General features: G+C 38.4%; 1 protein-coding gene across 11 annotated transcripts in view; it reads left to right on the top strand.

Moving 5' to 3' along the window:
- Nucleotides 1-11,658, top strand: part of Luc7l2 (LUC7 like 2, pre-mRNA splicing factor) — a 53,151-nt gene extending 41,493 nt beyond the window's left edge. For 9 of the 11 annotated variants that reach the window (XM_051174719.1, XM_051174729.1, XM_051174721.1 and 6 more), the window contains 3 exons: nucleotides 85-114; nucleotides 6,034-6,225; nucleotides 10,359-11,658. In XM_051174719.1, coding sequence (XP_051030676.1) covers nucleotides 85-114; nucleotides 6,034-6,225; nucleotides 10,359-10,536 — 400 coding nt within the window. In that variant the 3' untranslated portion in view covers nucleotides 10,537-11,658. The remainder of the gene's footprint in view (nucleotides 1-84; nucleotides 115-6,033; nucleotides 6,226-10,358) is intronic. The other 2 variants (XM_051174725.1, XM_051174718.1) reach the window with 1 other exon arrangement.
- Nucleotides 11,659-12,051: the final 393 nt, after the last annotated feature.

Here is a 12,051-nt window from a genome sequence, read left to right as displayed (position 1 = left end):
TGCGGAAGAATGTCATTTAGCAGCACATTGTGCCAGTTTACATTTATATAGTCACTTTTCTAAAAGTAGATATTCTTTTTTTAGGTCCCGCTCACATAGCAAGAATCCCAAAAGGTAGGTACTATAGAAGATGCTTAAAATAGTGAAGCTGTATTTTTCAAAAAAAAAAAAAAAAAAAAAATTTTTTTTTAAGATTACGTATCTTTTTAGATTTCAATGAGAATTAATAAATTATTACTGATTCAGCTGAGCCTGGCAGTGGTGGTACACACCTTCATTTAATTCCAACACTTTGGAGGCAGAGGCAGGTGGATCTCTGTGAGTTGGAGGCCAGCCTGATCTAAAGAGTGAGTTGCAGAACAGCCAGAGCTACACAGAGAAATACTGTCTCGAAAAACAAATTATTACTAACTGTTAGTTCAGGTTTGATCCATTTCTTTAAAAATCTTCTAGAAATTCACTAAATAGGAAAGAATATTTTTATTTAATTTTTATTTTATGTGCATTGGTGTTTTACCTGTACGTATGTCTGTTTGAGGGTGTCAGATTTTGGAGTTACAGACAGTTATGACCTGCCATATGGGTGCTAGGAATTAAACCAGAGCTCTTAACCAGCCCAGGAATTTAAAAAATTTTTTTTCTTGTTTTTTTTTCTTTAAAGGCAGTTTGAAAGAAGAAAAATTTGCGTGGTCCATTTTGAAAAACAATGTCCTAATATATCTGTTGGGAATACAAATAGGTTGGCCAGCTAGCTGAAGATTTTGTTGTTATTGTATGGGTTTTGTTTGGTTTTGTTTTTTAGACTGTGTTGCCCTGGTTGGCTCGTTTGTCTTCTAGAACTGTTAGGATGGATTACAGACATGTGTTTTCCCAGGCAGGATCTTGTTTGAATTCATTATCCTTCTACTTCTGTATTCCTTAATTCCTTAAACACCTTAGTGGGGTGTTATGTATGTGGTTCAGTGTGTCTGAGATAGTTGTTTATATTTGTTGTCACACAAAAATACTTCCCCTATCCACTTTGTGTAAAATACTTGATCTTCATGTTTGTCAAACCCCAATGTTGGTCCTGTTTACTCCATTGTTGTAAAACAGGTTTCTTCTATGCTTTCTATGCTCGCATTCTAGAACTTTGTACCTGGGTGCTCTTCTCTATGTTAGCTGATTTCCTGATTCTCATTTTCAGTCTTTGCTCAAATGCCATCCTGTCAGAAAATGCTTTTCTGCACACTTTATGTAAACTATTACTACCGATTTCTTCATTTATTTATTTCTTTAGTAGAGGTACCTGTTTCTAGACCATATATACTCCAACAGTCCAGGGACTTGATTTTATTTTACTGTTGTTGTAACTAAAAAGGTGCATTGAGCTAATCACCTAATAAATATGTTTTACATGTATAATTATTATGTAGACATTTAAAAAGTTACATTATGTATTAGAAGAAACAGGTTAGCTAGGTCAGAATGAGCGGTTAAAATGCCGTTTGACCCACTTGATGGAACTTCTTCTGAGTGGATTTTATTTAAAAATTTTTAATTTTGGTTTTTCGAGACAGGGTTTCTCTGTGGCTTTTGAGGCTATCCCAGGACTAGCTCTCATAGACCAGGCTGGTCTTGAACTCACAAAGATCTGTCTGCCTTGGCCTCCCAAGTGCTGGGACTAAAGGCGTGCACCACCACCTCTCGACTTTATTTTAATTTTTCTTTTAGATTATTTTATCAGTGTGTGGTATTTTATCTCCATGTATGTATGTGTACCTCGTGCATGCCTAGTGCCCATGCAATTTATAAAGGAGGCTGTCTTAGAGCCCTTGGAACTGGAGTTCCAGGTAGGTGGTTGTGGGCCAGGCCACCATGTTGGTACTGGGAATTGAACCTGGATTTTCTCCAGAACAACCAGTGCTTTTTGATCACCAACCCACGTCTTTATCCTGTTTTACTCTTGAGGCGCAGGGTGGTACTGTCTGGTCTGGTCTGGTTTTACCATGTATATACCAGGCTAATCTCAGACTCATAGCACTCTGCCTACCTGTTCCTCCCAAGTTCCATCATTCCTGGTTGGTGCCCTTTTTCTCATGTTAGATAGGTAGGTGGGTAGGTAGATTCTCATGACAGATACGTAGGTAAATAGGTTGATGTTTCTCTCATAATGGATGGTTGAACAAGACAGACAGCCTTCCTCTGTCCCTTTTTAGAAATGCTCTCTTCAGAGCCCAAATTAAATAGTACATTCCTATATCCCAGTGTTTGCCTGCAGTTCTAATGCTCAAGGGGCAGAAGCAGAATCCAGGTGTCAAATCAATGCCATCCACAGCTACACAGAATAAGTTTGAGGCCATTTTTATCTATATGAGAAGAGAAATACCATGTTTAGTTAAAGAAACTGTTTTATTGTGGTTAGACATGAAGTTCTGTAATATGTACTTTTAGTTGGTTGCAATACATACTAGAGCTCAGTGCTTTAAAATTCATGTATATGAGCTAGAGAGAGAACTTAGTGGTTAAGAGCATTTGTTCTTTCAGAGAACCTAGTTTCCATTCCCAGCAACCACATGACAGGTCATATAGCAGTCCATCCAGTGCTCTCTTCTGACTTTGGTGGGTACCAGGCATGCATGTAGTGCACGGGCATTCAAGCAGAGCACTCACACAATAAAAAGTAATGTTCTTAATGAAAACTCTCGTGTAGCTGTGTGTGGTGGGCTCATGCCTTCACTGCTGCACTTGGAGGTAGAGGGAGGCAGATCTGAGAGCAAGGCCAGCCTGGTGAGACTGTACCAACAAAAAAGAGCCCAAAATACTCATCTAAAAGCAGGCTGTGTCATACAGTTACTCTTCTTTCTAAGACATGAGACATGTCTTACTGCATTTTGTGGAAGTTTCAAACATTTTAAACCATATTATTGAGGTTCAATTTATATGCCTTAAGCTTTGTTCATTTTCAGTTTGTGAGGAGCTGTTTGCACACTTCTCAACTCAATCCAACTTAAAACATTCTCATGCTTTTGTTTTTTCCTGTTTGTGACATGTGCTATAGTACTCTGGATTGCCCATCAGCTTACTATCTTCCTACTCTCTCCCCCTAAATGCTGGAGCCATGCATCACCCATGACATCCCTTTGTCTCTTGTAAAGTGACTTTAAACAAAGCCATACACTTTTTTAGCATCTCGTTTTCCCTCACGTCTCTCTCTGTTCTTTCCTTGCTATCTCTATCGTCACTACACACACACACACATTCACACACTCGCGCGCGCGCACACACACACATATGTGCATGCTTTGGTAAAATGCCCAAATGATATTTGCTTACATTATAATTTTTGGCTTACTATGGGCTTTTAAAACTTAAGTGGTCAAGATACAGTTCAAATAAAGGAAGACTTATCCTTAAATATTCTCTATCATCATTCTTTCTCTTTATTTTATATATATCAGATACATTGAATTCCCCCCCCGGGGGGGGGTTGTTTCTATTTGTGAGTTTAGGGTGTGTGTGGAGGAGGGGTGCCTGCCCTAGGAAGTCAGAAGAACGTGTTAGAGATTTATGGGACGTCATGCACATTTTGGGAATTGAATTCATGTAGTACAACAGCTTGCAATCTTGTTGAGCCATCTCTCTTTCCCCCTAAATTTCTTAAATTTCTTAAGTATGCGTAAAAAAAAATTCTAAAAATTGGCACGAACTGGTTATACTTCCTGCTGCCTTCATTTTTTCTTTCATGTTCCTGATGAAAGTTACGTTTATGTAGCCTGGCAGGGATGGTGGCACATGTCTTTTATCCCAGGACTCGGGAGGCAGAGGCAGGCGGATCTCAGTGAGTTCTAGTCCAGCCTGGTCTACAGAGTGAATTTCAGGACAGAGAAACCAAAAAGCTATATATGTATCTACTTTAAGTATGAGTTCTCTGTCTGCATGTATGCCTGAATGCCAGAAGAGGGCATCGGATCCCTTTATAGATGGCTGTAAGCCACTTTCTGGTTGCTGGGTATTATAAACTCAGGAACTTTGGAAGAGTAAACTCATGTTCTTAACTGCTGAGCCACCTCTCCAGCCCCTGATAAAACTCACTGTGTGTAACCCTGGCTGGCCTCTAACTCAATATACTGCCACAGCGTCCCCTTTTGTTACTGTGTGTGTGCGCGTGCGTGCCTGTGAGACTTTATGTATGCGAAGGCCAGAAGAGGGCGTTGTTATATTGTCCTCCATGGCCCTGTCTGAACCTGGGGTTTATGTTATTCAGCGAGGGGTAAACTAGCAGTCCTCTATGCTCTCAGCTGGGTTCCAGGTGTGCGGAGATCCACACTCTAGTACTCATAGTTGTGCAGCAAGCACTTTTATCCACGCAGCTCCCACATTCCCCCACTCCTTTCTAATAGCAGGAGTGGATGTTAAGCAAGTTCTGTACCACTGTGGTGAGTCTGTTTCTGTCCTGCCTGACAGCTCCTAAATAACCACATGGAGACTTGTTTTTAGCTAGCTCTTATAACTTAAATTAACCTATTTCTATTAATCTGTATGCTGGCCCAGGCTTGTTTGTTTTTCTACATACTGTCCAGCTGCTTCTCGACTTCCTCTGTCTTTTCCCCTCTCTGCCCTTCTTTCCAGCATCATATGTGCCTGGAAGTCCTGCCTAGCTATTGGGCCATTCAACTTCTCATTAAATCAATCAGAGTGACATATATTCACAATGTAAAAAAAAAAAAAAAAGAAGATGATTCTATAATATTCCCGTTCTTTTTTAAATGATTAATTTTTTATGTACACACTATTCTGCCTGCATGTCAGAAAAGGGCACCAAGTCTCATTATAGATGGTTGTAAGCCATCTGGAAGAGCAATCCATGCTCTTAACCTCTGAGCCATCTCTCCAGCCCCTCCTGCTTTTTGTCTTAATAAAAGGAAATGTTTTAACTAACACAACAAAACTATATACAGTGAGAACAATTATCAGGTAAGAATTACATTCACAATGTCCAGTCCATTTATGTTTGGCAGATTTGGAGAAAGTACTTACTGTATTATCTGTCCTATTTTAGCCCAAAGTTTATGCCTAAACCATTTTTTGGGGGGGGGGGGATCATAACTTGTATTACCATCCTAAAAATATCTTTTTAGATCTAGATGTGTTTGAAGACCACCAGTTTAAAATGTAGCTGTTCGACCTTATAACATACCTAAAATTAGTACTGAGTTTGATTGTTAGAGATGACTTTTGACTACTAACCTGTATTTTTTTTATTATCCTAAGTAGCTTTCCAAGACTGAAACATTACATAACCTTTTAAAATGAGCTGCTATAATACCTTAAATAAGAGTCGAAACATACAGTATAACTAAAATAACCTTAAATTTGTATCACTATACAAAAACCCATACCAATGAAAATTTGTAAGAACAATTATTTGTTTAAAAGTAGACTCAACAATCCACCCTTTTATCTCATCATTTCTACATTCCATCCCACTTTTCCCTCACTACATCCCTGGTTAACTGACAAATTTATGCAGCATTGGTTGACTTCTGAAAATTAGTGCTGTATTTTTTATTTTGAAATCCTAGTATCCAGTCATTAATATACTAGCAATCTATTTCCATGTACATATTATTTGTTTAGACTAGAATTGCCATCAGGTAGAGCTATTGAATACATTCTCAGTCTTAGCAAGATGGCTAAAGGTACCTACCATCAAGCTTGACAACGTGAATTCAGTTCCTGGGACTTTTATTGTGGAAAGAAACTCCCAACTGTTTGTCCTCTGACCTATCCTTATGTCCTGTGTGATATGCCTGTGCATATATGCCCATCACCCCCTTTTTGGTTTTTCAAAGTATCGTTTCTCTAGCTGTCTTGCAACTTACTTTGTAGACCAGGCTGGCTTTGAACTCACCGACATCCATCTGCCTCTGCCTCCCAGTTGCTAAGACTAAAGGCATGCACCACCAACTCATGGCTAGGGGGGGGAAAAAAAAAAGTAGATTCTTTTTAAGAGAATTTTAGCATTAACAATGAAATAAATTATTCTTGTAGATCTAGATCTAGAGAGCATCGCAGACACCGATCTCGCTCCATGTCCCGAGAACGCAAGAGGAGGACTCGATCCAAGTCTCGGGAGAAACGACATCGCCACAGGTCCCGTTCTAGTAGCCGCAGCCGCAGCCGGAGCCACCAGAGAAGTCGGCACAGCTCTAGAGATAGGAGCAGAGAGCGATCCAAGAGGAGGTACTGAAGTGCCGACCACAGGATGCGGAGCTACCTTTATGTTTAAACATTCTGTTTACTTATGTTACTTAACGCTTAGGTTATTGGTTTGAAACTTGCACCTGGTATTGATATGTACTCAATTGTAGGTGTATACATTTTTTCCCGATTGTATGGGTAGTTCATGCATAGTTATGTGTGAGCCAGAGTAAGAAATTGGAGCCAGTATGTGCTGAGGCTTTTGCTTTTCTTTACTTGGGTTGTTGGGGAGGTGGGAGGGGCGCTGATAAAAACTATTTTACAGGCGAGTGATCTTAGGTACTAATTAATACTCATGAGGTTGTGGGGATGTTCGTTTGTTTTCCCATATGTATTAACAGATGAGGGGCTCTGTGAAGTCCTTCCATTAAAAGAATTATTTAGCTTTGTTTGCCTGTTTTCCAAACTTGGAGCTGGTGCACTTCTAAAGAGCAAACATTCTACTATGTTGTTGAATCTGCAGTATAAAACATAGACTTCTGTGTTCACCTTTTAGTGTGATGGGAAGATTCTGAGTTTTGAGGAAGCTACAGTACTTGTCAGTAAAGCAGGAAACCTCAAAGATGGAATGAGAGCAGACACAGGACCTGGTTATCCAGTGAGAGCAGACTAAGGGCTAGAATGTAGCAGAGCTGTCACATGATAATCCTCTGGAACCTAAATTGTACTTAAGAGTACTTTCCCCCGCCTTGACAACCATGCCTAGGTTCATGTAGGAGAAACACTTGGAGTGCCTAGTTACTTACTAGTCTTGGGCTTTCTGTTACTTATTCCACATGAAGTTCATTCATAGTTGAATCCACAGAAAGCTGGCAAAATCTCTGTTCCCTGAAATCACAAGTTCAGTTTCTTAACACTCTAGGCTTTCAATCAACATTTTATTTCATATATTTCTGTTCTTGTTCTAAGTAGCCCTTGAAGTGATTCTAACTGGTTTATTTTGGGGGTGGGGGGTGGTTAGGGGAAGGATTGGTGGTGAGGGCAAGGTCTTATGTAGCCCACACTGGCCTCAGATTCATAATCCTTTTACCTCAGCTTCCTCTTGAGTGCTGGGATTATAGACATATAACATCCTGCCTGGTGTTAAGAATTAGATAACTTTCCTCTGTGCTAGGCTTAGTTTAAAAAATAGCAAAGAAATAATAGCATATGTAAACAGCCATGTTCATGTTGCTAGATCTAAGGGGTTTTCTGTGTGGGAACATACTTGACCACAGATTGTCAAGTGCTAAACTGGATATCATAGCGCAGATTACAAATTTAGATGATGAGAATTTCAGAATGATTTTTATAAATGGTTTCAGATAATGGATCAGTCGTGAATAAATGGTTGTAATTAAAGAAGTAGAAAAATACCAGTAGGTCTCTTTCACATTTAGAAACTGGAATTTTGAGGCTATCCTCAGTGCAGTGTTCAGAAACAAGCATTTTCTTAAAATGTCCTTGATGACTCGAAATCTGCACACTAAATCTGAGAATCGTGCAGCTAGGTGGTAAAGGATCTAGATGACACTGTGTTGACCTGCCCAGCTGTCAATTTTCTGCTTTTTTATCTTACATGTCTTTATTGGTAGTGAAGATGCGAGGGATGGGTGGGGGTCTTGTCCTCTCATTGTATCATCTGGATGCTTCCTGCACTTGTGAAGTTTATTTATATAGGAAAACTTCCCACCATACTCAGCATGTTCAAATGAAGATTATTTTTGTAAAACTATTAAAAGTTTTTGCTTTTCTCAAGAGTATTTCATATCTTTGAATTCAAATTACATTTAAAACATCATTGTTTTTAACAAAAGAGCAAATAATTGCTAATTGTTATTTCATATATATATATAAAACATGAAATTATTGGTATATATGTGAATTTAGTTTTTGATGGTAAAAGTCCATTAAAAGTCTTGACATTGTGCTGTTCTCTTGCTCTCGCTGTGAAGCACTGGTCTCTGCTACAAGTGAGTTATCTATGAACGTTGTCTTGGCAACATTTCCCACAGGTCAGTGAGGACCTTCAGCAGCTCTGTGTTTTTCGGGTGGTCTGTCTTTGTAGTACAGACTTCAAAGTCACACTACTTGGGTTCAGAATTCTTTGCCAAATAATTTAATTGCAGCCTATTGTTTTTCCCTGGTTCATTAAATAGAGGTAATAGGAATATTTGGCTTATAAGGCTTTCAGTAGTAACACATAAAGTCTAGGTGGGACTTTGGTAATCGTGTACAAACATTAATTTGTATCTTTTTCAGTTACTGTCACTGACCTCAGGGGCTTGCCAGAATCTAATGTCATTCATTGTTCTAGTGATCGTTTCTATCATCATTAATAGAGACTTTGTGTAGTCTTGGAATGTGACTTTTTGTCTTTTAAGCATTTTTTTTTAATGCTTATCTAGCAGGAACCCTGTAATGCTAACGCTCTAGTGGCTGAGGCAGGAGGCTTGCCATAAATTGAGGCCAGCCTGGGCTAGGGAGGAAGACCTTAACTCAGAAAACAAAAGAGGAAAGGGCATATAAAACTTCAAGTAGAATGCTCTACATTGGTGTGGATTTTTCAAGCTTTTAATCATCTGTGTTATCGTATTTTTGTATTATGACAAAGGAAGGACTTTTTAGCTCACGTTTTCTGAGATTTCAGTTCATGGCTGCTTTTGAATTGCTTCTGGCCCCATTGCTGGTGAACCAGAACACCAGGGCAGGGAGCCTGTAATGGAGTAAAGTGGTTCACCTATGTATTCCAAAAGAAAGAACAATGGATCAGACACATAATATAATAAGATATTCCCCACTTGACCTGTTTCCTCCTGACAGAATCCACCTCTTAAAAACTGTAGCTGCGAACTTGGAGTGGATTAATTCATTAGTGTACTTACTGTCTTCATGGCCTTGTCCCATTTTTCTGTAGCACCACCCACCAGTTTCAAGTCAATAGTACGTGAGCCTTTTGAACTGTTTTATACCTAAACTACAATGCTCTCCTTATCTATATTTTTAAAACTGATTATAGTAGTATTTTTATCTTGCCTTATGTTTTTCTGAAAGTATTGCTTTTTCAGGGCTAGTAGCATGCAAACTTAGCACATTGAGGTCCTAGGTTTAAGCTCCCAACTCTTAACAAAAAACAAAGTATTAATGTAGGACTTGGCGCAGTGCCTCTGATCATAATTCTAAACCTTTGTTGAGATAAATTATGTATAAACATTCTGTATCACCTGTAAAGAACAAAATAAATGTAATATTTGTTAATTCATTTTAGGTGTTGAAAGTATATACTCTATGCTAACCAATATAGTTAGATTCTATGTAATGTCTTTGTGTTTTGTTTTGTTTTTTTCTGGTTGCATTTCTGATATGAGGGTGTTTTGTTTATGTACTTTTTTTGAAGATGAGTATGAGAATAGAGATAGTAGTATTTTATTATGGCATAATCAGTTTTTGATATCTTCCATTTTGGTTTTTAATGAATTCAATCAAAGAGTAAATTTTTAAATTAGCACATGGTTATTTCAAAGCCATACATTGAGTAGTTCTGAGGTTTGCACAATGCTGCCTATAGAACAAATGTGGCTGTAGCCTGTTTTTGTATAGCCAGCAAGCTATGGATGGTTCTGCATTTTTACATTTTAAAAGTTGAGAGAAAGGAAAGACGCTCTTTGAGATTGTGTGTGAGTCACAACATCAAATCTTTGTCAGCTCATTTAGCCCAAAATATCTGACCTCTGTACTAATTCATTGATTTCCATCCTATTTGGAATCTGATACATTTAACTTTTAAAAGTTATTACCTATACATTATTTTTATATTAAATATCTTTTTATCAATTGGAGAAACTTCATGGTTATCTCCAAAATATTAAGGATATTTGTAAGTCATTGTTTAGTTAGGCTTTTTACCTGTAGCTATTTGTCGCCACCAATCTTGTTTTGGTGTGTCCCTGCTGCTCTTTTCTGCCCCCCCCCCAAAAAAAAAAAAAAAAAAAAAAAAAAAAAAAAAACCCAAAAAACTGTTCTCAGATGTATTTGAATCTCTTTCTTCATCTATTGGAACCTTAATATTTATCCTAGTCTTTCATTGGATTTTGGGTGTCCCAACATATTTTGCCCCTCAAATTAATATTTTTCAGATCCTCAAAAGAAAGATTCAGAGACCAAGACTTAGCATCACGTGACAGAGACAGGAGTTCAAGAGACAGATCACCTCGTGACCGCGATGGAAAGGATAAGAAGCGCTCCTATGAGAGCGCTAATGGCAGATCAGAAGACAGGAGGAGCTCTGAAGAGCGCGAGGCAGGGGAGATCTAATTAGCTGTGTGCACTCTTCAACCCTTAAGCTTCTTCCTCTGGAGTTAACATGCTATTGTTTAGTGTACAGCCATTGAGGGTGACAGTTCCAGATAGCGATCCAGGCTAGATATATAGTATTAACATCTGAACTGCACCTAAAACTACATCCATAGTTTCTGGTGAACCTGTAATTCAGTTCTGAAAGTACAGTTTTATATAATAAGATGCTGATCTCTATTCTTTCAAGTAGAAGTGATAGTGAGTGAATTGTGTTAATGCCTTGCAATCTTTGGACATTTGTAAAATACTGTCTTCCTTTCTATCCCAAACAGCAGCAGCGTTGGGAGTTTTCCTTTAAGATTCTTCTTCCTTTGACTTTTGTATCTCCTGACACCTGTGCTCCAACTGTAAGAGAGAAGAGGGCAGGGAAGCACTATACCGTCTGTCATAAGGGTTTGTTCCCATCCATTACTAGTTGACCACAGTTGGGCATTTCTCTTGGATTGTGTGCTGGAGAAATGTACACAGGGCTGTTTTGTTTTGGGGCCTGTTAGAGTTGGAAGTTGAACAGCTGTTGCATTACATATTTTTTTGCTTTTTTTATTGAAAAATTGAAATCAGACTTGTCTTGATTTTTCTGTTCTATTAAACTGCTATGTTCAGTATATTGAGGGGGGATGGGCAGGGACTATTTCATAATAAGCACTTGTTTTATTTTGTGTGTGGAGTATAAAGGCTATACTTACTGTAAAAACAATAAAATGCAAAGAAACAATCACCACCACCACCATCATTACATTGTAACTTTTTAGTAAGTTGTCACTAGAACTATCTGCTGTGGTGTTTTCCTCTATTCTGTAACATCCTTGACAGTGCCTTACTGTACAAGGCAGCAAAGGAAGTAAATACATAATTGTGGGTTTCAGATGAATTGTTGCTCTACCCAAACCTCTTGCTGACTATACTCCACTATTTCAGAGCTGTGTTTAACAGCTTCTGTAAGGAAAAATTGGACCTGTAGAAGCAACTAAGACTTTCTTGTTTGTATTTCTTAATTGACAAGCCTGAATAAAATCAGTATGTAACCAATATAATGAAACCAACAGTTTCTGCATTAAAGAGCTGCTTACCTACTAATGACTACCTAGTAGTTAACAAATGCCTTTTGTCTTCTAAAAGATAGGAGAAACTATATTAGGTAATAAAGTAAGTATAAAGACTACTTTTTGAAGGTAAGGTCTCCATGTAAGTCCAAGGTGACCCAGATTTCACTCTGTAGCTGATACCTTGAACTCCTGACCCTCACGCCTTTGCATCAGTGTTAGGATTATAGATGTGTACAACCAAATCCACTTCACATCAATTTTCAAGAACTTTGGGGCGAGGGACAGTTACCAAAATTTGATGGCAGTAATTTGACCCTTTGTGAATGTGAAAGAGCATAAACGTAATTCCCATCTCTGCGATGTTAGATCGTTACGAGTTTAGGGGCTGAGCTCTTGCTATCCATTCTTGGCTGCCTTAATTTTGAAC

The sequence above is a fragment of the Phodopus roborovskii genome, unplaced genomic scaffold (genome assembly GCF_943737965.1).
Source record: "Phodopus roborovskii unplaced genomic scaffold, PHOROB, whole genome shotgun sequence".
Taxonomy (NCBI): Eukaryota; Metazoa; Chordata; class Mammalia; order Rodentia; family Cricetidae; genus Phodopus; species Phodopus roborovskii.
The sequence above is the reverse complement of the archived record's forward strand: the minus strand, read 5'-3'. Positions and strand labels throughout refer to the sequence as shown.